Source organism: Eleginops maclovinus, chromosome 6, assembly GCF_036324505.1.
Source record: "Eleginops maclovinus isolate JMC-PN-2008 ecotype Puerto Natales chromosome 6, JC_Emac_rtc_rv5, whole genome shotgun sequence".
NCBI lineage: Eukaryota > Metazoa > Chordata > Actinopteri > Perciformes > Eleginopidae > Eleginops > Eleginops maclovinus.
The window spans coordinates 21,349,031-21,376,337 of record NC_086354.1 but is presented as its reverse complement, the minus strand read 5'-3'; the positions used below and the strand labels follow the sequence as shown (position 1 = coordinate 21,376,337).

General features: G+C 40.2%; 1 protein-coding gene across 1 annotated transcript; it reads left to right on the top strand.

Moving 5' to 3' along the window:
* The first annotated feature begins 230 nt into the window (after nucleotides 1–230).
* tep1 (telomerase-associated protein 1) lies at nucleotides 231–23,790 on the top strand. Its single transcript, XM_063886561.1, has 56 exons — nucleotides 231–382; nucleotides 906–1,363; nucleotides 1,506–1,697; nucleotides 1,782–1,931; nucleotides 2,648–2,812; nucleotides 2,899–3,042; nucleotides 3,480–3,551; nucleotides 4,350–4,474; nucleotides 5,110–5,267; nucleotides 5,602–5,711; nucleotides 5,809–5,887; nucleotides 6,090–6,276; nucleotides 6,641–6,959; nucleotides 7,222–7,374; nucleotides 7,571–7,636; nucleotides 7,943–8,064; nucleotides 8,250–8,315; nucleotides 8,858–9,001; nucleotides 9,467–9,758; nucleotides 10,287–10,408; nucleotides 10,907–11,020; nucleotides 11,227–11,344; nucleotides 11,483–11,671; nucleotides 11,832–12,019; nucleotides 12,106–12,247; nucleotides 12,501–12,680; nucleotides 12,776–12,868; nucleotides 13,101–13,236; nucleotides 13,369–13,528; nucleotides 13,802–13,935; nucleotides 14,015–14,103; nucleotides 14,263–14,377; nucleotides 14,573–14,599; nucleotides 14,684–14,894; nucleotides 15,005–15,125; nucleotides 15,322–15,446; nucleotides 15,570–15,669; nucleotides 15,902–16,057; nucleotides 16,204–16,416; nucleotides 16,757–16,813; nucleotides 16,917–17,052; nucleotides 17,178–17,426; nucleotides 17,619–17,773; nucleotides 18,137–18,244; nucleotides 18,592–18,696; nucleotides 18,802–18,931; nucleotides 19,034–19,119; nucleotides 19,271–19,397; nucleotides 19,520–19,650; nucleotides 19,746–19,867; nucleotides 20,327–20,470; nucleotides 20,963–21,062; nucleotides 22,003–22,114; nucleotides 22,259–22,341; nucleotides 22,810–22,914; nucleotides 23,042–23,790. The coding sequence occupies exons 2-56, from the start codon at nucleotides 908–910 to the stop codon at nucleotides 23,159–23,161; spliced, it is 7,803 nt and encodes a 2,600-aa protein (XP_063742631.1). The 5' UTR covers nucleotides 231–382; nucleotides 906–907; the 3' UTR covers nucleotides 23,162–23,790.
* The last annotated feature ends 3,517 nt before the right edge of the window (nucleotides 23,791–27,307 follow it).

The following is a 27,307-nucleotide window of genomic DNA, read 5'->3' as shown; positions in this document are numbered from 1 at the left end:
GCGTCATCATGTCCCCCAAACATTATTTTGTATTTAAAAATTAAACACTATTACAATGGTGTTTTTTTCAAATGTGGTTTTATGTGTAGTATGTGTGTTTTCTTCCAGAGCAAACCCGTCTTCATGCGTGTTTTTATTCAATGATTTGATAAGTAGGCAGCGATAGAGGCGTTATTACGGTAAAGAAAAGTATACAATCATTTCGACCAATCAGCGCTCTCAGAATATGTCGCACAGGCAGCTGCTCGGTTGAGATCATTTACAGTAAACCAGGAACTGAAGCTTTATAGGCTTTAGAAAGTAACTGTAACACTACAGTAAACGATAACACTATACACAAGACGACACGTTTGTCTGTGGAGTTGACATCCCGTTTTTACCGGTGAGTTTTCTGCTTTAAGTCTGGGTGTTTACGCTAAAAGTAGGCCTCTACGAACAATGTTGACTAATAAGGTTATGTATTGCAGTTAAACGCATTGTCTGTCTGGATATTGCAGTGATGATAGCCTATGGTTTTCTTTCTGATAGTTACATGCCTGGTTTCTACGCAGTTGTGTTTATACTTTTTATGAATAGATGCACTACAGTACTTAACTAACTCAGCTCTTGATCATCTTGAAACTTATTTGTTATTTATTTTAAATGTATATATGCATTATGGTGGTCATGGTGTCTTATGAAACTCTGTGAAAATCTTGGGCCTTTTGCTGATTGTTTTCAGACTTTGTCCCCTTTTTTTTATCAATGCATTCAGTGGAACTAGTACACACCCTTAACTACAGTAGTACAAAGCTTGTTCAAACAGTGGTATGAATGCTGCTGAGTTGCTTCTTTCAGGACTTAATGCCGTGTAGGATTGGGAATGTTTGTAACAGCCTTTGACCCTCTGATTGATTTCTCTGCAGGTATGAAGGCCCTGACTTTGCATCAGGCAAATGGGGCCCAAGGAGATCAGTGGCAGCAGGCAACATGTGGCAGGAGTTTGTCCTCCAACTATGCTCCTCCAAATCTGGAGAATAAGCTATTGACCTCCTCACTGATGCCCAAACCGTCCAACCTCCAGCCCTCCTTCCTGTCCTCCACCTCATCCTCCCTTCTCTCCACCTCTTCTCTCCTCAGCACTGAGAATAAGTTCCTTACTAGATATTCACCCGGTCTGTCTTTTCCCCTCACCTCCTCTACAACTGTCCGTAATGACTCTCTGCTCTCAAAATGCCTGGCAAGCAGTGCTTTGCCTAAAGGCTCTGCTCCTTCATTCCTCCCTCCTCCTCTGGGTGGAGAACAGAGGAAAGACGATGGAGGTGATGAAGCCACAGAGGAAACATTGGATGTGACGCAGTCCTTTTTGGAAGAATCGAGTGTGGTAAATGAGATGTTCTTCATTTATTTTATTTCTCTGATTTAATTAGTTTTAGCATAAAATAAATGTACCTTTGACAACATTGTGGATGCATCCCATTGAGCGGGATTCTTGTTTTAATGACATTTTTCTTCTACATCTGTAGTATTCTGAGGAAGATGATGTTTCGTCTGAAGAGGAAGAGGAAGAGGAGGATGGGACAGCCATGGATATACCTGTCTTGGGAATAGAGTTGGAAAGCCAGGAACTCAAACAAACTTTGGTCATCAAACAGGACGAATTTGCTGAGATTGATAGAGAAAATGAAAATATTGAAGAGGAGCTGAAAGATAAAAAGGTAGGAGAAGTCATAGAAATAATTGTCCTTTTGCTGCAAGCATTAACGGACAGAAACTTCATCGTCTTTCTTTCTGTTCCTCAGTATCTCCTGCTGAACCTGGTGTGTTGCTCCCTGGTGAATAAGAACACGGCTCCAGGTCAGAAGGACTGGGACTCAGAGGAAAGCGTCTGGACCAGGATCATAAACCTGGCAAAGGACATTTCTGACCGTGACCCACAGTTTCTTCTGAAAGTGTGTATGCATGTCTGTCTGTGTGGGTCTGTTCAGAGGTGTGAATCTCAATGCATCTTTATTTGTTTATTTGGTAATCAACATGTTATCATGGTCAACCAATCAAGACAATTGACCGAGAATACTCAAGCCATGTTTAGAAATGCATGCTTTGTTTTTTATTGGGTATTACAATTTGGAGCAACCAATGTGACAGAACGAAATGCAACACGACTAAAAAAAACGTAATTTCCAACATGTGTTAATAAAGTAAACAGCAAACATTAACCTCGATTACTACAGAGCCCTTAAAGTAGTTATCAATAGTTGTGATTTTTGTTTTTATGATACAAAAATAAACTATAATATTATTTTTAAAATGTTGGTATAATAGTTTTTAAAATGGCTTTAAAAATACTTGTTCCTTTTCTTTGTACAACTTAATTTCCATCATTGTGTTTATGCTCGCACCATTTACACCAATGCAGATTCTTTGTATGTGTAAACCTACTTGGCAAAAAATGATTCTGATGAGGGTCAGATTATGAGTTCTTTTACTTAACATTTTCCACGATTGGATGATTTTGTTGTATTGATATTTGTAATATCTTCATTTTTTCCATAAGAACAGTGGAATTAATTCCCAGACAGACAGCACACACTATCACAGTAAAGGAAAAGGGATATCATGTCTGTTAGTCACGTCCAATGTGCTTGTTCTTGCATTTATCATTCAGGTGGCAGTCTACACCCGTCAGGAGTTGAACATCCGCATCACAGCGAACTTCTTATTGGCTCTGGCTGCCAACCAGCCCTCCACCAAACCTCATGTCCGCAGATACTTCTGTGCTGCCGTACAGCTGCCCTCTGATTGGCTGGAAGTAGTCAGGATCTACAGCACAGTAAGTGTTAGTGAGCGTCTTCTGTTTGTTGGAATCTGGATGTGTGAGTTCTGGGAAATCTCATCCTCATGTTTGTCCGTCTCCAGTGCTTCAGCCGCTCCCTGCCGATGTGCCTGAAGAAAGCAATGGCTGACAAGTTCAAGCAGTTCAACGAGTATCAGCTGGCCAAATACAACACGCGCAAACACCGCTGTAAACATAACCGCAACAGCAAGAAGCCCAAAGCCAAGGTACAGAAGCCTTCATTGTGGTCTCTTTTCTTTCAGTTCAATATGAAAACTAAGGCTTAACCAAACTCAACTCCACTTATGGACAGAAAACGGTTTCTCAGTATTACTGTTTCTTGTAGTTCAAGTAGCACACCTTCACACTCTTAACCAAAGCACACCTTATACATATTTATTGTTGTTATTTATAGCTGTTTTATTTTAACTTTCTATGTTAATGTAAGTTATTTTCATTTAATTTGTCTCAAATGGAGCAGCTGATTCATATCTGATTTCCCCCCTGAGAATAAATAACAGATTCTCATTCTAAAAAAAGATTGAAACGTCATGTGGTTTTCTATTATAGTGCAATGCACTCATTTCTCTTAATTAAAACACAGTGCCTTAACTATCCTCTCTTCCTCACTCCATGGTTTGTTCTATGTATCTTTGATTTCCAGAAACCGACTGCTCAGCAGATGAAAAAGTGGGGGAACTTGCTCAGAGCCGATGCAAACGTGCTGGAGAAGATTGTAAGTCAATGATCAGTACTTTTCTGTTCTGCCACTAGTGTGTTTGATGTTTTTACACTTTTGAGTTACTTAAGTGCCTTCTTCAAGGAACACTTCACTCCCACAAAATGACCATTTGGAAACCAATTGCTAATTTTTCTTAAACATAACCTATGAACAAAGACACAACAAGACTACAAGAATGGAAAAAAAGTTGTGATGAATGGAAGTAAATGAAAGTTGCGTTTAACAACAGCAAAACATATATTCAAAACGTATTAGTCGTATTCTCATTACTTCTTAAACACATGGATTTTCTCTTAAGCGTACTATTTTAAACAAGTCAGCATAACACGCTCGGATAGCATACTACTTGTCTGTGGGAATATGTATTAAAAAGTATGATTTTAGCAAACATTTGGAAGTAATGAGCATATCACTCAATGGAAGAGACTTGGATCATACAGCACAAGTGGTGCTAAGTTTGCAAACAGATGTTTTGATTTAATTGATCAAGACTTTTCTTCGTTAATTGATCGTGCATTCACAGAGTCATGGTTGTAAAAACGTTTTTTCTTTAGGCATTCAATAATCTTTTCCTATGTGAAGCACTTCTTTACATCATTTTAAAAGTTGGAGTTGTCTTGATGAAAGTCATTTCAGTTCACATCCTTTTCTGCTTTGTATGCAAATATGGGTTTAGTTTTAAAGTTTTTATAAAGTGATTTATTCTAAACGTCCTCACCCATCTTCTAAGTGTTGTTGAAGAAATCGTACCACATGTGCAACTCTATTTGATCCTTGTTTGTGTGTCTACAGTTGGGTGTAAAGGACAGCAAAGTGGTGGTGGATAAAAAGCAGAGTGAGTTCAGTATCAAGAAGATGATCAGGAAGCTTCACATTAAGCAACCGGCTGAATATGTTATGGCTATTCTGGGGAAAAAGTAAGACACACAAACTCAGTCAGACACACACTGGTGACTCACAAAGTGACTCTACAGCACCTCAGTATCACTGATTTGTTTAAACCTTTTGTAAAATACTTATTATCAGACACTTTAAGTGTACATTATTTTTTATATTACCTCTATAAAGGTATTTGATATCCTATATATATATATATATATATATATATATATATATATATATATAAATGCGCTATATATATATATATATATATATATATATATATATATATATATAGCGCATTTATTATTTGATATCCTATATATATATATATATATATATATATATATAAATGCGCTGTAGAGGGGTTTAAATAGAGTGTTACAGGAAGCTTGCATTTAAATAGCATTAAATAGCAACATTAAAAAATACTTAAGTAAAAATATCTTGTAGAGAAATACAAATATAGCGTTACTGAATAAATCCCAGTTACCCGGGCAAGTATTGTTATCACTTGACCACAGTCCCACTTGAACCTCCTAAAAACTCTGCATTTTTTATCAATTTATTCTTTAAACAAGGAGGGGGAAAATGGGGAACGGGTAAGATTTCGTCTTGAAGGTGAGTAGCTTGTCCCCTGCTTTAAAATTTGCCTTGGTTGTGTTTGTGTCAGGTATCCTGCAGACGCCAAGATGTTTAACCGCAGTGGAATAAAGGGCACGTGGGACCGGGAGAAAGCCGGGAAGAGAATGAAGCTCAAAGAACCGGAGACATGGGAACGCCTGCTCAGCCGGGAGGGAAACAAGGCCGCCACCTGGGAGAAACTCATAGGTCTGCTGAGTGTACACACACACACACACACACACACACACACACACACACACACACACACACACACACACACACACACACACACACACACACACACACTTAATTATATTCTATGTTGCATTGAAGTAGTAGTGTGTGACATTTGCTTTGCCAAAACTACACTGTATCTATTTTGCATGTGACTATAAAGCCTTTGAATAAAACTGGGTGTGAATACTTGGTGAGACTTCAAAGCTGTACCTGTGCATTCAAAAGACACATCTATGCATACAGCACAGATATATTTATAATCCAACATGTCTTTCATCTGATGAATAATGTCTCTACTGTGCAGACAATAAGTCTCTTCCCTTCATGGCCATGCTGAGGAACCTGAGGAACATGATCACGGCTGGCATCAATGAGGCTCATCACAAGAAGATCCTCAGCAGACTGACCAATAAGGTGAGACCCAACACACTGATCCGATACAGCTAGTAAAAGGTCAAAGAAAACCATGTAATTATATTTGTGTTATTATGTTTCACCTTTGTGTTTACAGAAAGCAGTCATTCAGAGCCGTCAGTTTCCCACCAGATTCCTCGCTGCGTACAAAGTCATCATGGAGCTGAATTCTTTGAGTGAGATACATGCACTCAAGTCTTTACTGAAAGAAATTTCTGTACAACTGCTTTTTTATGGCAACATTTTAAGACATGGTTCCACATTCCATTCAACACACTACAGGAAAACCACAACTTTAATGAAGCTTTGCTCTGACATGCTGCAACACATTCAGTACTTCCACTTATTGCTCTTTGCCTCTCTGTCCTCTACCCAAAGCATCAGAGAAAGCAATCCCCCCCGTTAAAGAGATCCTGATGGGCATCCTGAAAAAGATTCCCAAGAGCAAACGCTTCAAGAGTCAGGAATGGGACACGACTCCGAAGAGCCGGATTAGGGTGACGCTTGGAGTGCCGTTTATATATCGACTATACAAAATGAAGAAGGAGCAGTTCATAAAGGCCAAGTATGGAAATGTGCTTTAACTGTCCCTACGATGATTTCCTAATCTTAAAATATTTTCTGTGGCTGATACTTGTTGATCCCAACACTGGGAAAAATATTTCAGTAGCACAGACAAGTGAGAGAAGAAGAAGTGGTTTGAAATGAACAGAAATACATTTGGGTGGTTAGCTTGAGCAGTCATTTATATATCTATAAATTCAAGCAGAAAAAAGGTACAGATAACTGCACAGTTTTTTGCTAAGATTGAACATTTGTTTCTTACATCAGTTCAAAAAGATATCAAAGACATATTGAAGTCTGCGTGCATTAAAAACAAAAGTATATCCAGTTTTATAGCAACGCTTTTTCTGTGTCTGTGCGTCCAGTCAGAGTCTGTTAACTACGGCTCTGTTGGACCGGTACCGCAAAGCTCTGGAGACGGCGGTCCAGATCTCCTGTCGTTACAACGTGCCTCCGCTCCCCGGACGGACCCTCATCGTCCTGTCCACTGACATAATGAACAATACAGAAGGGCTTGAGAAACAGGACTTCTGCCTCCCTCCTGACCCCGAGGCAAACGAAGAAAAAGAAGAGGAGGAGGAGGAGGAGGAGGAGGAGGAGGAAGAAGAAGAAGAAGAAGAAGAAGGGAGCAGGAGGAGAAAGAGAAAGAGGGACAAGAAAACGGATGACAAACTGACTCCTTCTGTGAGTTTTCTTCTGATTAGCAGTAACACATATGCATTAATGCACACAATGCAAAGAGTATCTTGTTGTTTCATTATTTCATTTAAGTTTTGCCAGTTCTGCCCAACCCTCCAAATATTTTGCACATTTCTACAGGAAATGTAGAATATCTACACAACTTCCCACTTTTCCACAAAAATACTGCACGTTTTATGTTATTATTCTGAGTATTTTGTCATAGTACACTGTACTTATTATCAATCTCTTCCCTCTTTTGCCTCAGCATATGGAGACGGCAACTTTGCTCTCTCTGATGATTCGCAGCAGTGCTGAGGACGGTCAGCTCTGCCTGTTTAGTTATTCTGGCTTCCAGGAAGTCGAGCTGAAGTCTGATGTTCTTCTGGATAATGTCAGGAGTGTGATTAAACAAATAAAGGTGGGGACTTGTACTCTATTGCATCATTCTTACAGTAGGTGTGATGTGAATTAGTTCAACAAAGGAAATAACTGTACATGCTACAAGGTTGGATACAACTGAAACATATCCCTGTAAAGTAAAGATGAGCTGTGTTGTGGAGAAAGTTTTTATTCATTGTAATGTGCTTTTATTAATGATTACTTCTCTTTAACAGGCATTTTCAGGGATGAGACATGAAGAGACACTTTCCCTCAGCAAAACGATTCCCATAAACAATACGGTTCGTGGATATGTACTGTATATAATTCATTAACACTTTTTATGTACATAGTTAAAGTTGTAGAGGTTTTTGTGGTGTCGCTAATACACAGTACTGTCTTGATAGTAGATGCATACTTGTGCTTTTAAAAGTGTACAGAGCTGCAAGTCTGAATGTGCTTGCACTGTGGCTCTGCAGCTTAATGATATTTGCTAAGCTATTACCTGTGTTAAGGCACTTTTGATTGAGTGTGAGAGAACCCTGGTTTGGACCCAAAACACATTGCTTTCTAGTGATCCCGGATCTCACATGCTTTTTCTTTCTCAGGTGGACAACATCATAATACTTGGTGACTACTGGTTGGGTAGTGAATTGAGGTGGGCCATCAAAAGCTACAAGAACGAAATAAACAACAAAGCTCTCATCGTGGAAATCTTATTGTCCGACCGGTAATACTCCAATTTCCCCTGTAGCTGCTAGTTTTCATGTATCTCACATACCGTATTATGAAGCTATAGTGGCATTCACAGCAATTAGTGTACCAATTCCATTTTTCATTGACACTCTTTCAGCGTACAGGGGTCATCTTTAATATTTGTTTCTTTTTGTATTTGCTTGTATTTTCCACTTGCAGAGATTTAAATCTCAGCCCTGAAAGGAACTATGTGAGGCTTTCAGGCTTCAGTGAACAAATACTGAGGTAAAATGTCTTGTTGCCCTTTTTTATTCAGAATAAAAATGTAGATAATTATTTACTGTATGAACGTGAAAAAGCTAACTCTTGGTGTTCTGACTATGGTATGTTGATAAAGGTATGATATTGTGAGAAAAGAAGCAGTCTGTTGCCTCAATTTAGCACTGGCTCATTTTGAAGGCACTCTTTTAAAAGCTCACTATTTCAAATGTAATTGTGTTTGTTTAATCTGTTCAAAACATGTTAAAATGTTGCTGGTGCTTGCCAAAAACTAGTCACAATTTCTGTACAGATTAATCAAACAAGATAACGTATACATTTTTGAGCTTTCTAAGTTGTGGAAGGTTGATTTTGACTCTTTCGTACAGAGCAACGCTAGCTGGCTCCCTCCATTAGCAGTCTTCATGCTAAGCTAAGCTAACTGGCTGTTGGCTGTAGCTTTATATTTATCCTACGAACCTGAAAGTGCTATTTAATTTCTAATCAAACTCTCCCCAAAAACATAAATAAGACGAAATGTTTAACTGTTCCTTTGACAATGTGACCAGGTTTGTGGCAGAACGAGGATCATCCAGGCTTCTGGACCATGTGGAGCATTTAGACAAACTGTACAATGTCCCACCACCAGACGGAGCTAAAGGCCTTCCATCCGCAGACAACGTCGTCCAAATACCCGTCAGCCCCAAGTCAAGGTAGTTTCTTTATTTGTGGCAAAAAAAAAATCTAATATTACGTTAAAATGTTTAAAGGCTTTAAACATTAAAAGGCCAGTCTACATTGCGTTTCCGCTTTTTTCCTTACTAGTTTTACACCAACTCCTTACTCTTTTGTCTTTTTACTTGGAGTAGCAACAATGTCCCGTTTTATGTTTGCCACACCAGAAAAATAAAGGGGTTTCCTATAAACTGTCTTTAAATGTGTTGAGGCCTCCTCGGTAAAAGAATGTTCATAAAACCCGATTTTTTTGTTTTTGGTAAAGAACAAATCTGAGCAGTAACGTTTGTTTTTCCCGCCATTTTCATTTAACCCTTGAGCAGCATAAATCTGCGCCTATAAAAATCTAATTAAATTAAGCTACATGGACATTTCCCAGTTTTTCCTGCTTGACCGAACTATTTAGGTCATTTTCTCATTTCCTATGACTCGTGTCTTCACAGGTGGCGAGGTGTGCGTGTGTTCATCTCCTCCACCTTCAGAGACATGCACGCCGAGCGCGACATTTTGGTACGCGGCGTGTTCCCGGAGCTCCGGCGTCGTGCGGCATCACACTGCCTCTACCTGCAGGAGGTGGAGCTGCGTTGGGGGGTGACCGAGGAGGAGTCGGAGCGGGCCGTCCAGCTGTGCCTGTCTGAGGTCTGTCGCAGCCACATGATGGTAGCAATCCTGGGGGAGAGGTACGGCCTGGTGCCTCCCAAACCTGTCCTCCCAGACCTGCCGCAGCACCGCTGGGTAAGACTTGTGATATGACATGAAGATAAATAATTATTAATATGTAGAGCTAGTACTACAGACTGTGCTCAGTATGTTTGTTTAAATGAATTACTGATACTTAATTCTGTGCAATATGCTGAGTTTGCGCTTTACAGTTTGATTGGAAGGTGCATTTTTTCCAAGAAGATTCCTGATACTGCTTTGAGTTTATGGCTAAAACAGCCTTAAATGCAATTCTTCACATGTATAAATAAAATACAATAAGTTTAGATAATTATAAGTCATTTATGTTAAACAAAGAGAAATGAATTTGTCCAATAAATATCCTGAAATATAAGAAATAAATAATAGATGTGTTGTTAATCATTTTATTACGCAACTACTGGAAACAATTATTTTATTGTATATGTGATATTGGGTATGGGTATTACTCTTCTTTTATACATTTAAGGAAAACAGAATGTTTTTTGTTTTGAGATGACAAATTAAATTGAATGTATCTATTAAAATAAAAACAAAAATCATAATTTGTTCCTCCATGTGCAGCTGGCGTCAGCCCCGGCAGATCTGTCCATCACGGAGATGGAGATCCGTCAGTTCGAGGCTCTTTACCCCGACACAGCTCAGCAGAGAATGATGTGCTACTTCAGAGATCCAAACATCACCAAGTAAACCACGCTCACATTCACACACCACAATCTGTCTAAGCACTTGATGGCCTTAGAGATGAATCTGCAATTACCCAACAACAGTACAATTTTATGTTTGATATTTTGGAGCTAATTCTTGCTACTTTCATTGGATGAGTGTTAGCAACACTGCACAGGAATATCAACAATTTTTCATGGATTCGTCCCGTAAATCAAGCTTTTTTATTTGGGACATTGTTCTTGGTGGCAGACAGAATTGCCGACTGAAATATGGCTGGTTTTAAACGCTAATAATGTCATTATATTTGATAACAGTTACATTGTACAGTAACCTCTTACTTCAATCTTGATCATTTAAAGCAAACAAGTTGTCTATTGCCACTTAAGATGCAGTCATTTAAACTACTTACAAACCCCTTCCAATTAATTTAATATATATATCTGTGAATATATTCAATTTGTTCAAAGCTACACATTTAAGTATTTGTGTTTTAATGTTACTCTCTCGTTTCTCAGATCAGTTCCAGTGGCTTGGAGGTCTGACTTTGTCGCTGAATCTAAGGAGGCTGAGTCTAAAATGACCTCTCTGAAGAAAAGGATCCGGCAAAATGAAGTCAAGGTCACTGAAAAGTGAGTCATTTCTGTTATATCCCCTTCTGCTCTGAAGCCGTGGTATTAACACATTAATTCAATATACTTAACATTTACAACTCATGGAGGACTTTTGCTTTAGAAAAGGTTTTTATAAGAACTGTAAAAAGTTGGCATAGAGCATTCTGAAATGAAACCACAACATCATTTGAAATGCCTTTCACTATTCTGTTTTTCTGTCATAGTTACACATGTAAGTGGGGAGGCGTTGTGGATGGGAAACCATACCTGAAAAACCTGGAGGACTTTGGAAAGGCTGTGCTGGAAGATCTGTGGATGGCTGTTGTCAAGCAGTTTGTGGAAGTTAGTCACTCTGACCATTTAATACATTCATTTTCCAAACTCTAACCAAACTTAGCTAGGTTAAAACAATGCATAATACTCATATCATGCTTGGTTCTTCCACCACTTTTAAATACCACATTATCCTCCATGTGTCAGGAGGATGACGAGGCTGAGGCTTCGTCGGATGTGATGGAGCAGGAGGTGCACCAGGGGGCGCTGCAGAGGCAGTTCTTCGGCAGGGAGAAGCTGCTGTTGGGGGCGGTGGAGATGGTGGAGCAGGCCCAGACCAAAGGAGGGCTGTTGGTGGTGGAAGCAGGACCTGGAGAGGGAAAAACTGTCTTCATGGTAAACTTCCTAAAATAATTATATTATATTATATCTAAATGTAGGAGAAACACAAAAATGCTTGATGTCTGCAATTATTAGCATATTTGATCATTTTTCCGGCTCTTTTCTAGATTATCTGCAGGGTGTATATTGTCCATATTCATTTGTCCCTACACAGGCCGCTCTTGCAGACAGCCTCAGGACTGGAGTCAAGTCTAGGAAAAACCTCGCCTGTGATGTCATCTCCTACTCTACGGCTGCCAGCCAATCAGCACGCTTCGTGGATAACCTGCTGCGCTGCCTCGTTCAGGGGTTGAGGAAGCTGAAAGATACTGAAGAGGAATCGCCGCTTCCCCAACCTTACAGGTAGATACATCTTCAAGTGTTCCTAAAAGTGTACAGGTACGTCTCAATGTCCGGCACTGAGAGCTACAATTATGTTTTCATCACAGAGATTTGCTGTCTGAATTTGCATCGAATTTGAGTGACATGAAGAAGAAGAAGCCTCTGGTCCTGCTCGTTGATGGGGTGGATCTGGTCCAAGATGGCAGCGGTCAGCTCAGCTCTGAGTGGATCCCACAGCAGCTGCCACAGGTCAGTTACATGGAGAGAAACCTCAGGGAAAACACTCTACTGAATCTACGCTATCAGCTCCAGCATTAGTTAGGCTTCCCATCCAGCCTTCTTTTGTTGTGATTTAATATCCACAACTGACGATACTAAATGTGAAGCTCGAAAAATACCTCCACCATATTTTTAAATGCTCAACTAAACACTTGTTGCTTTGTTTTTTTGTCTTTTGGGTGTTTTTCTGCTTCAGTAAAACTCTCCTCTTTGTTCTTGTCAGAGTGTGTGTTTGGTGGTGAGCATCACAACCAAAGCAGCGCTGTTACAAACCCTGGCCAAGAAAAGAGGCACAGTGCTGTTTTCCCTGGGGCAGCTCACCATGCCCGACCGCAAGGAGATAGTCCGGAAGGGACTGGACTCCTTCGGGAAGAAACTCAGCGACTCTGCTTTCAACAACCAGGTTCTTATTATGTGCAGCTGCTGCCATTGACACTCAGGAGTTGGACCTACACTCTATAATCTAATTTAACAACTATTCTACGTCTGCTCATCCAGCTCCAGACGCTGATCATGAAGAAGGGAGCAGCGAGTCCTCTCTACCTGCACCTGGCCTGTGAAGACCTGAGGAACTTTGCCTCCTTTGATAAGGTTTCATATCACACATCAAGTCAGAGCTGATGTTCTGCGATCATTAAACATCTGTAGTTAAATGTACCGTTATCTTTCTATTAGTTGTTGACATATTTCAGCAGAATACTGTATATATTTTAATCCACTGATTATGTCTTTCCTACAAGCAGATGTTGTTTTACCCTTGAAATGTTACCCTGCATCTCACTCACTTGCTTAAACATACAGTATTTCATCTCTGTGTGCTTAGTTAAAGGAGGGCCTGCAGCACTTGCCTCAGTCTCTGAGCCTGCTGGTTCATTACAGCCTGGACCGACTCTGCTCGCAGCACAGAGGCATACGGGGCCTCCGCTGGGCCCTGGCTGCTCTGACTGTCAGCCCCACAGGTAACATGAGTCGTCACATCATTTACATTATTGTTAAACTTCATTGGGTAAATGAATATGTAGAGAAAATGATATTATTTTTTCCCTTTTTTGTAATGTGTTGCCTCAGCATTGTCTCCTCTTCATCAACAGGCCTGAGGGAGAGAGACTTGTACTCTGTCCTGAACACATGCAACGACTTATCGTCACGAGACGGAAAGGTCACATGGCAGGAAGTACTGCATCTGTCTAGGAAGCCCAAAGGACGTGTTCCCATGGCACATTTCACCTGTATAGTGCAGAGTTTACAAAGGTATGAATGAAAAATGATCATCTGTAACAGAAATCTCTACTAGTTGACTAGCTGTAATTTTTTTATTTTAGGATATAACAGATTATGGATTTGAAGGTTTCAAATTGATTCAGCGTTCTGACGTCACACGTGTTCACAGCACTGCACATACAGAGAAATGAAAGCACTGCATATAACCCATCCTCATGAGAAGCACTGAGGTGTGGGTAAAACTTTAGAAAACAATCCTCAAGGAGGAAGGGATGTTCAACCTGTTTGAATCTGTATCGGCAGTCTGATTGGTCCATCTCACTGCCACGACACTGACGACCTGCTGGCTCTGACCAATCCGGAGGTGAGGAAGGCCTTTGAGGACTTTTTCATCCCAATAGACTTATACAAAACCAAAGCTCACCTCGTCCTGGCAGGTAAGGTGCACACAGTCAGTTTTAATACAGTATAATTATTAAAGGCTGTGTATTTATTCAGTCTTGTATCTCTTTTCAGCTCGTCTGTGGGCACTAGCCGACTCTCAGGGCTCAGATACCTTCCTGCACTGTGAGGCCAACTCTGTCCTGCACCTGCCTGCCAGCCTGGTAAGTGTTAACTACACATAACGTAAATTAACAAAATACAAGCAGTGTATATGTATTCACTAAGAACGTTCATCAGTCATAGGTCAAAAATCCTCCTGAGGTCCACAGTTACTCATATTTACTGCAGATTTTAACTGGCTTTTGTTTGGCTTTGTTCAGATTCAAAGTGACCAGCTGGAGGCGCTTCATTCCCTGCTCTCCAGTTACTACTTCCTGTATGCTAACGTGCGCCAAGGCCTCATGCACCACCTCCTGGAGACCTACAGCCTGTATGGTAAGCATGCTTTACGATACTGCATAATAAACCTTTTGATATCCAAGCTTCCTTTAGCGTCACCCCTCCATCCTTCACTTGTGTGCAATGTATCTGGAATAGTTGCATGGGCCCGTTTACTCTGCAAACCTCGCCTTTTATAAAAGGTAACTTAGCAAAAAATGCTTAATAGGTGAAATATTTCCTTTCCTGCAGATAACAAGCAAAAGTCTTCACCCTCATGTAAGTGCTTAAAATACATTACTCTTAAATCCTGCCAAGTATTATTTATGACTTGTTCTAACAAGTTTTTCTTCGTGCTCTCAGTGCACTATGAGGGTCGTCTGGAAGACTGCCGGAGTTTCCTGCGGCGTCACGGCTGCCTGTTCTCCTCCTGGCCGGCTCTGTTCGTTCAGCAGGCCCTAAACGAGCCTTCATACAGCTCGGCTCACACATGGGCACAAGGCCTGATGGGAAAAGGAGGAGCCCGGGTTGTTGAGTGGCTGAACAATGATCGTAAGATTCATCAGGAGACCAGGTAAGCAGGTTTTCTGGTTAGAAAAAGTGCTTTAGAAGTGTTCCCTTGTTGTATGTATGTTGAGTATTTGATTCCATAATATCTTGATGGTCCTGTGTGTTTCATCGCAGTGAGCTGGTGTCGACCTTCTCCTCTGAACCAACCTGTGTGGTTGTGAGTCCGGATGCAGAGCTGATGGTGGTTGGCACTGGAAAGGGAATGCTGCATTTCATCAACACTCAGACCGGACAGGTACAGAAAAACTGACTACATTTAAAGTATAGGTACTGTGTGTAAAGGCAGCAGGTTAGTATCAGAGGTCTCCTAAACATGACCTCTTCTTCCCTGTTATCCTGACATACTGTAGCCAGAGTGAAACTTATACTTGTTTCTCATTCTAACATGTAATGGAAACCTCTAATGTGAACCCTTTCCTGGGATGAAACAGGAAGTGAAATCGCTGGTGAGCAGCTGTGACGGCATCTCCAGCTGCGTCTTTTTATTTGACGGACGTCTTGCTACGACCTCCTTTGATGGACGAATAGAGATTTGGGACATCGGGAACGGCTGCAGGTGAGAAGAGGGTTAGAAAGTAACATTTACAAAATACAACAAAGCCAAGGTTTATCTTCAGGTGGCCTCTGAGCACAGGCTGATGAAACTTACTGTACAGACTCATGTTTCTTCTTCTTGCAGGACGGCTCTCATCGAGGGACACACTAATGTGATAACAGCTAGTGATCTCACTGCAGACAGGAAGCACCTCGCAACCGTGTCTCTGGACTTCATGCTCAAAGTTAGCCTGAAAATAAATCCCATTCAATCAGCAACTTCTTTATTGTTTTGTGTCTTCATTAATTCTGCATTGCCTTGTTTTATTTATTCACTGTGATTCTTTAGAGCTGTTCTTTTTTTAATATTCTAATCCATCAAATGAAGACTTCACCTATTCTTAAGTTTGACATTTTAATTAAAGGATGTTTATCTATCCTTAAATAAATGATAAGTAATGTTTATCTTCGTTTCAGGTGTGGTCCGCCACGAAAGGTAACGAGATAGCAGTCCTGCACAGCCCCAGCCCTCTCAACTGTGTGACCTTTGAACCCGAGGGTCACCTGCTGGCTGCTGGTTGCTGGAATGGGAACGTGATTGTGTGGAACTGGCTCCAGAATGAAACTCAAACAGTGAGTTATCAAGATATCTGTATAGAGAGCTAAAGTCAGCTTCATGCTCACTACTCCAGGCATTCTGTTGGGGCTGCAGACATGGTTGAATATGAAAAGAAAAAGATGTTTTGATTTTGATAATGTCTCTTCTTGTATTCCCTTAGTCTCTGTCCGGTCACCAGAGCTCCGTGCGCAGTCTCTCCTTCTCCCCCTCCTCCTCCATGCTCTGCTCCGGCTCCATCTCTGGAGAGGTCAGGGTGTGGTCAGTGCCCACTTCCACCTGTGTGGGATGTTTCCAGGCTCACATCGGGGCCGCGGAGGCCCTCACCTTCCTGGATGAAGGGAGCTTGCTGCTGAGCGCCGGCGCTGATCACATGGTGAGGCGGCCATCCTGAAGACCGGAACAATAAATTACTTCTATTTAAACAAAAACAAGTGACGATACAATGAAGATTCTTTTGCTTACAATTCATTCAGAAGAAAGGCTTGAGACATGGCGCAGATCAAGACACATCAGCTTTGTTGTCAATACAATAGTAACCCTAACCCTAAATTAGAATTCATGAAAATATCTAGGACATCAGGGGAGTAAACGTAAATGCTATTTTTCTGAATATGAAAACAGACATATTGCAGTCCCTTTTTATAGGATATGGAGCATACTGTCACTCTTTAAAATAAATAGCCTCTGTGTCTTCTTGTCCTTCCGTAAATCAGCTGCAGCTCTGGTCAGGAGGACTCGGGCGTTCGGTCGCTGCATTAAAGAGGGATGAAGTAAGCTCCCCTATTTGTCTTGGGTACCACTTCATGCCATCGTCTGTGTGATCGAACAGACTTTTTTAAAAAAACACATTTTCTTCTCATAATTGTGTTTCAGTGTGAGCAGGAGCCTCCTCTGAAGAAAAAGAAGTCTGCTGCCTCACAGCCGGCTGCTCTGTGTGTCGCTGTTGACGGAAACTTTGCTGCTGTGGGTTACCACGGAGACGGCATCAAACTGTTCAGTCTCGAGTCAGGTGTGTAAATGTGCAAGGAAGGAAAATAAATACTGAATTATTACTAACAGTAATTATCGATATAAATGACTTACTTGCTGAACTGGTGAACAAACAAACCATTCCTTCTTTTATGGTAATCGTAGGAGAGAAGATCTGGGACTCGGGGACTCTCGATGTGTCGGTGCTTTGCCTGCTGTGGGTCGTTCTGAACGCTGAGCAGACCCAACCCGAGCTGCTGTTGTCGGGAGGAAGTGACAAACGTGTGAGGGTCTGGAAGAGAAAGCTCTCAGAGGTGGGGCTGCTTGACGGCCTGGAAATGGTGGGAATGTTTGGTGTAATGGGCGGCATCACGGCACTCACACAGAACTCCACTCACCTGGCTACATCCTCAGGTATGTCAACACATTACCTCTCTGTTGATATATCTTTTCCACTGTTGATATTTACTGTATTTATTTGTAATGTATGTCTACTTTTTTATTATATCTTTAACTAATGTGTAAAAAAATCCCAATTTTGGGTGAATAATAAAATGCAAAATAACTGTTTTAGTATTTACCGCTCTGGATTTCCCTTTGCATCAGATAACTTCCCCATTGCTCTGTGGAAGTTGAGCGATCTGGCCCTCGACTCGTCTGACTATGAGCCTCATGAGGCGCTGAGGGGCCACACTGGAGGCGTCACTTGTCTGGCGTTCAGCCCTGATGGTGGACAGCTACTCTCCGGTGGAAAAGATCAGGTAAAATACCGTGTTTGTGCTGAAGAGTTTTAACTAGGCCTGCACCAATAGTTCAAAATGCGTTCATTGGTTTGTCTTTTTATTTCTTCCATATCTGATGTTATTATAGTATTTCTAACATTAGGATTATTATTATTTATTGTATTTGTTGTATTCATATTTGGTGAAAAAAGCGATTTAATCTTTTCTATAAATGCACTAAATGTTTTATCCTTCAATCTGTATCTGTTGGCCTTTAGCCTTTCAAAAACGAGTCCGGACATATTTGATCAAATGTAGGATTTTGTCCTTAAATATATAAATCCATTTGACAGAATATAAACATGTGCCAGTGTGACACTATAACTCTGCCGTTTATTTCAGGCTCTGATGGTGTGGGACGTGAGCTCCTCTCCTGCTGTCCTCTCTAAGTCGCTCCCTCACTCTCACAAAGACTGGATCACCGGCTGTGTTTGGTCTCCAGTCTGCGTGGTGAGTCTCCATTTAATCAACCTGAGTTACACATCTGCCCCCAAATACACAGCTTTTACTTGCGAGTCGTGTACAGAGATGAAGTATATTGAAGCAATACATGCTAAATAATAGGATGTTTTTAGAAGAGCATTTCCATTCAAGGAAACTGCATTCATTGCCAACAGAAGTTAGTGATCGACTTGATCATCTAAATTTAAAACAGATCTAAATCTTAAACTTAATTAATAGAGGACCTTCAATATATTCTCAGCCCCTTTCTGATAGAAGGCTCGATGTCTGTCGTGTCTTTTTAGTAGTTCTTGGTCTGTAAATCAGTTTCCATAAAGTGCAGTATATCTTTTCAGTTGAGCACTTCAAACGACGGGAGGCTTTGTTTATGGGATCTGGAGGCGGGCCTTTGTCTCAGAGAAATCTCCTGGAAGAATCCTCTCACATCTCTCTGCTGTCTGGTGAGTCAGTTATACATTTCACAGAAAATACAGGATGTGTCCTTCTCCTCTTTTAAAAACCTCGAGGTTTAACCCTGAGGCGGATTGTTGGATTCTTGTGTGCAGGGCCAGTATGTGATTGCTGGCTGTTCAGAGGGAGCGCTACATGTGTGGAACTGGGCAACAGGTACAGAGATCTGCCACTTTGCTGCACACAAGCAACGAATTCACCACTGCTCTCTCCTACCAAAAACAGGTGAGGCTGCTGGAAAATGAGTGCATGCATAGATTAATTTACCTCTCCCTCTTTATATTTTAATCTACAACAACATTAGTCGTAACCTGCTTTGTTTTTAAGATGAGAACAAAGAGGTCAACCCAGAAGAAATGACTGTTTTGACTGCGTCTGATGACGGCACAGTGCAGCTCTGGAAACCACTACAGGTCAGTCAAATTAAAATTGCAACTGTTTAAAGGGTGTTTCCAAATTGAATCGAATATTTAGATCTTTTCTTCTGGTTCTAAAGCATAGTGAAGGAGTGAATACTGTGTGTTGTTTGTGTGTCCTCCCTGACATGTTGTCTCTTTATTACAGGTGGAGCACATCAGCACATTCCAGGGTCACAGCGGTGCAATATGTGGAGTTGTTCCCAAAGAAGGTCACCCAGACTTCCTCACTGTTTCCGAAGACTGCTCATTAAGATGCTGGACGTGGACAACAGGTAATACTTAATCAGATCAGCGTGTCTTTTTATTCTGTCTTAATTTTCCAAGTTAAAGAGGCATATACTGCTCATTTTCACGGTTATATTTATAACTTATGCCTCCCAAACTGTGTCTCCAGAGAGTCCTCCCTGTCAGCGAGGTCCAGTCTCCGCTGTGAGCTTCTCTCAGAAAGGGGATTTAATTTTTGCTGGTTATGAATCCGGTTTGCTGGAGGTATGGCAGCACAACACTGTGGTCGGCCACAAGCAGGTGAACACATACACAAGAACAACGGATGTAAGCTGACCTCATGTTTATTTTTGTGCCTGTGTTAATCACACTGTGTGTCTATTTGCATGCATCAGGCTTCAGACTGCCCCATCAAAGCGATCTGCTTCATGCCTGACGGACAGTTTGCTGTCAGCTACATAAAGCCGGCTGTAGATGTGTGGAAGCTGGTGTGGAACCAACAGTACAGCACTGCAAGGTGAAAATACAGTACTCGTCGTACTATGAAGAACTTTTAAATCACTCACTGAACCTAATTTTGTTTGGCTTCATGCAATTTGGAGGATTTCTTCCACATGTGTTTTAAAATCACAAAACGTTTTATTTTATTAAATATGTTGGCTTATTTATTTATTTAATTGCGTTTGTTTATAATTTCAATTCATTTTTATTCTTTTTTTTCATGTGATCTTTTTTTTGAATGGACTGTGTAGATACACCTGAATAGAAGTGGAAAAACAACGTAAATGAAAGTGTGATTATGAACCTGAAATCGAAATAAAAACAAACAATAAAGCAGACACAGCTCTCGGCACAGTGAAGCTAAAATATAAATGAATTAATGAATACCATAGAGACTGAACCATAACTCAGGAAAGGTGTTAGGAGTTTGGTTCTCCACACTAACCTGTCCTACCCTGTGTTTCTCTTGCTGCAGCCTGGTGAAGGTATCCACTCACACAGTGAAAGACCGGGTGGTCCGGCTCCTCTACTGCACAGTACTGATTGGTGTGTCCGAGTCTGGATTAATATTTGATGTCACCGCGATTGACAGTGAAATGTGGAGACACTCAATCTCATGGTAACACTATAGACTGCACATTGGACTCCTTTGTTTACTTCAGTAACACAATGACATCACGATGTAACACAGGCACTTTTATTCGCTAGCGCTCCATCACATCATATGTGATAGAGTAAGGGGCGGGACATATCTAAGCGGTTGACCAATTACAACAGAGCCGGCCAGCTAACCAATTAGAGCAGACTGGGCTCTGGTTTCAGACAGAGGGTGAAAAGAGGTGCTGCAGCACAGGCAGTATGAGAAACATAAAGAGCTTTTTATTTGATGCCTCTTAAATTAACAGAAATGTATATGACCCATAGCTTCACAATGCTTTTTATACATATTATTGTGATTTGTTTTGCAGCTTCCACATACAGTATATGTATATACACACAGTTCAGCTCATTTACTCAGATATGGTTTTGTGGGATTTAGTTTTTTTATTTCTCAATCCCTCAATAATTAAAACAGAGCTAAAGCTCTTCATGTGTTTCCCCCTTTTCACAGTTGGGAAAACTCTGTCCGGATTTTGGGTATGACCCGCAACGACGAGAAAAGCACGTGGCTGATGGGCGAGGAAGACGGAGGAGTCAAACTCGGCTTCTTTGTGAGTTTGTCCTGCTGTCTTTAAATTAAACTTATTATAATAAGAATGTTTTGTTGTGGCCCTTAGATGTATTTGTTAAAAACCAGTGATGGTCAATTTAAAGACATCACCCTGCAATCCTTTAAAAAAAAACAAAAGAAAAGCTTGTAGTTCAATTGAAGAATATTTAGATTAAATTAAATTAAATTGGATTAGTTTATACTTTATTGATACCAAATTGGGAAATTCGGTTAAAACCAGAAATGATTAAATACTTAAAATACAGGATATGATATTTAATTTGATTCTCAAATAACACACGTTTCACCGCCAGGTTTTAGCCGTAGAAAAATCCCACAACAATAAGCCTGATCACACTTTGTGGCTAACTGCAGCTGCATCACATGACATGTCGGCTCCAGTAATGTGTTCACCGTCACTCTTTGTGTTCCCTGGACTGCAGAGTCAGGGTTTACACTAGGCTTTTTTAGGTTGTTGTAAGCATTTAGGGGAAGGGGATGTGGGTTGCTTTTTTTCCACACTGCTTGAATGATACTGTTTCTGTTTTATGAGTTGAATTGGTCGCTTGTAAAGACGCAGATCCTAGAAATTGAATCTGTTTAGCCCAATCTTCTTGTCATTTTAAATGTCTGAAGCATCAATGTGGCCTTCACTGTAGAGGGGGTGAGGTCAGACCCATATTCATACAACAAATGGCAATTTTTTAACTTTTATTTTTGCTTTCTTTATGGGGTATTGTTACGGACAGTCAAACATTCTAAAAGTTTAAAGATTTAAATTACATGTATTTTGAAGTACATTTTCTCGTGCCTGTATTTTTTATTCTATTTTGATACATTTAATGACCACGTTTCTGATTCACTAAAAATACACTTTTTGATGTATTCGTGCCAATCTCTGATTTATAGAAAATATTGATTGATGTCTTCTCCCTCCTCAGTTCACCATGGGCCCCCACTATACTTTTTACCCATCTTTCGGGACAATTAATCTATACACCGAAGAAGAGGAGAAGAATGGGTGCCTGATCACAGCTGGAACTTTGGACAAAGGTACTTGCATCAACTTTAAATACTGTTAGCACTGCAGCTGATATATTCACTCCTACTTTAACATCAAGCATCTTTCTATTTTATATTTGTACTGGCCAGATTTTAAATATGTTGGTTTATGTGATGTGCTCTATATTTTTTCAGATTTGGTCGTGTGTGGGGACATAAAAGGCAACATGTGGTTCAACCAGATTTCAGAGAATTCCTCATGGAGCAAACGGAAACCTGTAAGGCATAACAAGAAATGCAGCATTTGCTTGAATAAGGAAATTATAGTTGGAGTATGTCAATGTTTACATATCATTTTCAGCTATTGCAGCTACTTTCAACTATGGCTGCAACATAGTTTGACTATTGATCATCATTGACTCAGTGTGGTAAAAGCAAATGCCAATCACAATGTCCTTGAGCCCAAAATGGCAAATACAGATTGTTGTTTAATCAAACATTCATTCAAAAACCCAAGCCAGAGCATGCCTTTTATTTTATGGATGCAGCATTGAAAGGGGAAGACACAGGGCCCCAAAACTGCCATAAATCTAAATCTTAGTTAACTACAGATACAAAAAAGCATGATTTCCAATAACCACCAGCTGTGTATTCCGGCAAAACCCAACCAGGCAGGGAGATAAAGCAAACATCAGAAATAATCGGCTGTGGCTTCACTTTGTTTTGTTTTAAATGTTGATCCCCAGGCCCACAGTGACAGGATCAGTGTGTTGAAACTCACCGACCACAGCATCATCTCAGCTTCCTATGACAGGACAGTGAAGCTGTGGGACCGAAAGACCAAGACACAGGTACGTCAGAGGATTAAAAGAAATGTACCATTCATATAATCCAATTATTTTAAACCGTATTCGAATAAGTATTCACTTTCTGCTGCCTCTCTAATCTCTCTCTCTCTCTCTCTCTCTCTCCCTTCAGGTGGGTATGTTTGTGTGTGGAGGTCCTGTCCTGCACTTGGAGATTAACCCTGAGAAACCCACTGAACTGGTTTGTGGTGACAGACAAGGAAAACTCTACATCCTCTCATGGAAGGAATAATACTCAATATATATATATCACATATATAGCTCTGCATTTAAGAAAACTACTAGAACACTAAAGCATTAACCAAAGATTGCCGGGAATGTTTTGCCTACTCTTTGCTTTAATGAAGGTGATTATGCAATATATAAAGGTGAAATAGTTATTGGAACACTTCTTAACGTAGGGCGATTTAGGGTCATTTATATCACATACAGGAATCTGCATCTATATATTAGTTGCCAAGATATGTTAACATGTGCCTTTAAATTAGATGGGAAAAGCTTGCAAATGTAGCAAATGCTTGATTAATTAACTATAGTTTGTTTGTGTTATAATAAGAGTTTGGAGTATAAAAGACTGAAAAACATGTTTTCTTTGACGATAAACTGAATGTTCAAATCAGCACTTTGTTCTTGTTTCATAGTTGTTTTTGTGAAGGCAGATTAAACCAAAACTCTGCACTCTGCAGGAGACTGTGTTCCGCTGAGGCATCGACGGCAGACATGTAAACACAGTTTATCCGTTAATGCTTTTACAGCTCTGTTATCTGTACTGAATTGCTACTGCTGTGTTGACGATGGGTCACATTATGTGCAATAAAACATGTTAAGTAAATAAAGCTTTTCCCACTGCTGCACACTGAATGAGTATGTTGCTTACTGGACACCTTTTATAATGACATGAAAATGTGGCGGTATATTTCAAACCATAGATATTTTCTTTCCTAATCGAACTGCAACTTTGTAAAACTACAGCCAATTAACTTTTCCCAATTAATTAATAGTTATTTGGGTTTTTTTCAAGATATTTTCTCATTTTAATTATTTACACTTATATACTTTTAAGTAACATTTTGAGTGTAAGAGGTTTATGTGGTACTTTTAATAGTTTATAACTAAAGCATGAACGTTTCAGCACATGGTTAAACACTCACAAAGCTTTATTTCAGAAATGGATGCAATGAAACCCATTTTTTGGAAGTGTGTGTGCCAAATGTACTTTATAAAAGATTGTGTTTTTTTTCTAGTACAGCAATGTCACTACTTACAACTAAAATATTGTAAAGTACAAGTAATGTAGATTATATATCGCATAAAAGGGAAATGTTCAATCAAACATTGCTCAAATGTAAGTTATTTTAAATAAATGTGTAATCCTCGGTCGGCAGGGGGATCTGGCTGTTTTCATTAGCCTTGAGGAAGTCGGAAAGTGAAGTTTCCCAGCAGCACTTGAAAGCAGCATCAGGCTGATGACAAATCCCCAGGTGAGACAGACCCGCCCTCACCTGGTAGGTAAGCCAGGTAAAGAAAAAAAAACTGGATTTGCCAGTTTCAGCAATGTCTGCTGTATGAAAACACAAGTCACAAAGATCTGGGGGAAGTCTGTGATCTCCAGCCTCTTTTTTTTTTCTGGTATTTTTCCTGAGGAGGGAGGAAAGCGGCTGAGTGAAAACGGACGGCATTATCAACACGGGAGCGGGCAGCACCAGCACGAGCAAACTGTGGCTGGGAACTCAATCATTTAAATCAATAGCAACAACATCGATAAACCACCGGGAAAACAAGGGCAGAGTTAGAGTAGCTTTAATGGTGAGTTACAGTTTAAACTCGCAATTTAAAAACGTCCTTCTTTACGTCACGTTTCTCCCAGCAAACTGTTGAAAATGTCCGTTAATGTGAAGTTAGGTTTTAATAACCGTTGGACATTTCTCTGCTGTTTGACAGGATCGATACGATAACCTCGATCTGGATCTGGAGTGTGAAGGAGGAGGCGTAGCTGTGAGTAACGTTTGATGTTTTGTTTTTAATGTAGTGCTTTAGACTGCTAACGTTTGGGTATTAAGTTTAGCTGCGTTGTTATATTAGTTGTGAGTGACAGTTGACAGCCATGTTTGAGTTGATTTTATCGACCTGACCTCTGTCTGTGTGACTGGAACTTTCAGTGCAGTCCATGAGTATGTAAACAGCAGTGTGGGAATGTAGGCTAATGCTACATGTATACACTTAGTTTGATGTTACTTCTAGCCTACTTCAGTCTCTAGTTTTTCTTTGTTTTATGTTATGCCACTTTATATCTCTACACCACCACGACTTGGAGGCCTATATTGTACTTTTACTTGTTGCATATTGAAATCAATCATACAATATTTAACTCAAACCTTATTTCGATATCTGTTATGGACGAAGCTACAGGGCAGTAGGTAAAGTAGCTAATATTAGCTCAACCTTTACCAGCTGAAACCCTAAGTTTACCTACACTGTTCAGTCAAATGTAAAGACCTTACATCTTAAAGCCAGATCTCTAACTTACATCTAAGTCATTGTTTCAATGTTGACAAGTCAAATATTGATTAAATATCAGAAAAGCCAACAGTTTATGGTGGTTTGCCTGTTTTCTACGCAATCTCTGGTCATTTAATGCCCCTGTCTCCTTTTATATGGAGACAGGGACAATCAGTAATATGATACGTTTCCCGAATGCAAGAAACACAACAATCACCCTTAATTAACCGTCATCAAGGTTTTCAACTGAAGGCATGAAACCAGCTTCACGTCCAGTTTCAAGTCTGGACGTGAAGCTCGACTGTGAGATGTGAACGAGGAAATGCAGCCTTTTGATCAGAAAACTGGCAGCATTTTCTCCAGTTAGGGAGAGATAGATTTATCCTGCTGACTCTCAAATATCAGTAAATGATTCTGTTACTCACTCATACTCACCTAAACCATAGCAGAGCTGTTTTTGTTTTTTAAATGTTTAATTTCTCACCTATTTTTCACTCCTCAATCAGGGGAAAGCGGCGTTATTCGGTGGGATGTTCAAAAAATCTCTCAAGTCCACAGAACCTCCTCTCAAAGCGCAGGTGATGTAGTAGCACTAACTCACTTTATTTAAAGCAAGAATGAACATAACATTTACATAATCTAACTTGGTATTAAAAGCAATACAATTCAGATTTTTGGATTTACGCTATTTGATCATCTGAAATTCGCACTCTGTTGACTTTACAGGACAGTTTATCAGTCAGCAGTGAACTCTCCAAGAGCGACGACAGTCTGACTGACATCAGCACCAAGGTGACACATTTCTGTTCCTTCCTTGTGTTATGTATTGTTTTGTAAATCTTATTTCAGTTTTCTGATTGAGTAAATATCATTTTGTTTAAGTGATTTATTTTAAAGTCTAACTCTTTATATTTCAGGAGAAAGGAGGCGTATTTAAAGGGATGTTTAAGAAGTCAAACAAAGCTGCCAAAGAGGAACAGCCCCAGGTTGGTAGCTTCAAAAAAATTCTGATATTTATCCACTGAATTATGACTTCTTTATTCTGGAAAAGATGAAGTAAATATGTTTTCGTGTATTATTAATTTTTTCACTTTCTTGCATTGTTTTCTGATGTATCGTTTGTTTTGTTGTTCTTCTAAACTCTTTAGTATTTATCTTAAAAGTGTAACCCGAGTGAAACACTTGTTTTCCTCTTCTTTAGGTCTCCCTGTCCGTACAAAATCCTGAACTGTCCGTCAGCAGTGACAGCTTAACAGACAACCAGCCATCAAAGGTGAGTTTACTCTCTGCTCCGTCATATTTTAGATATCCCCACACAGAACTTTTTCTCCTTTTACGCTTCTGAACTAAAGGTCTCGCTTCACCTCTCTCTTTAGGAAAAATCAGGTGTGTTTGGTGGGATACTGAAGAGATCTCCTAAACCAGGACATGTCCGGAGGCCCTCACAGGTGAAACACTATCTTTTGTTACACACCCTCCACGCAGAGATGTATCAACTAGAAACATACACCTATCAGCTAAATGCTCGACATGTTAAATGGAGTTACTTCATTGAGAGGTTAAAAGATAATTTTGTGTGTTTCAGGATCTTTTGGAAGACAAATTTGCAGCCATTGACGACAGTCTGTCAGAAAACACCACAACTAAGGTACTGACCTTTTGAAGACGACAGCTGGAAAATGACAGAGCACAATGAGAAATCACAGTGTAATTAAAGTGAAATGTTAGTCTGGGGAGCTAAAGTTCTGGCTGTACATTTCTCTTCAGGAAAAATCAGGTGTGTTCGGTGGGATACTGAAACGACATGCCCGGAGGCCATCCCAGGTGAAGCAAGATCTTCTATTCACGTCTGCACACAGCGATATTTAATCTGAGAAAT

Excerpts from the sequence above, each read along its gene's own strand:
- tep1 (XM_063886561.1), top strand. The coding sequence starts at position 908 with ATGAAGGCCCTGACTTTGCATCAGGCAAATGGGGCCCAAGGAGATCAG. Across the intron at positions 10,409-10,906 it reads AGAGATCCAAACATCACCAA|ATCAGTTCCAGTGGCTTGGA; the intron begins GTAAACCACGCT and ends CTCGTTTCTCAG. Across the intron at positions 22,915-23,041 it reads ACCGAAAGACCAAGACACAG|GTGGGTATGTTTGTGTGTGG; the intron begins GTACGTCAGAGG and ends CTCTCCCTTCAG.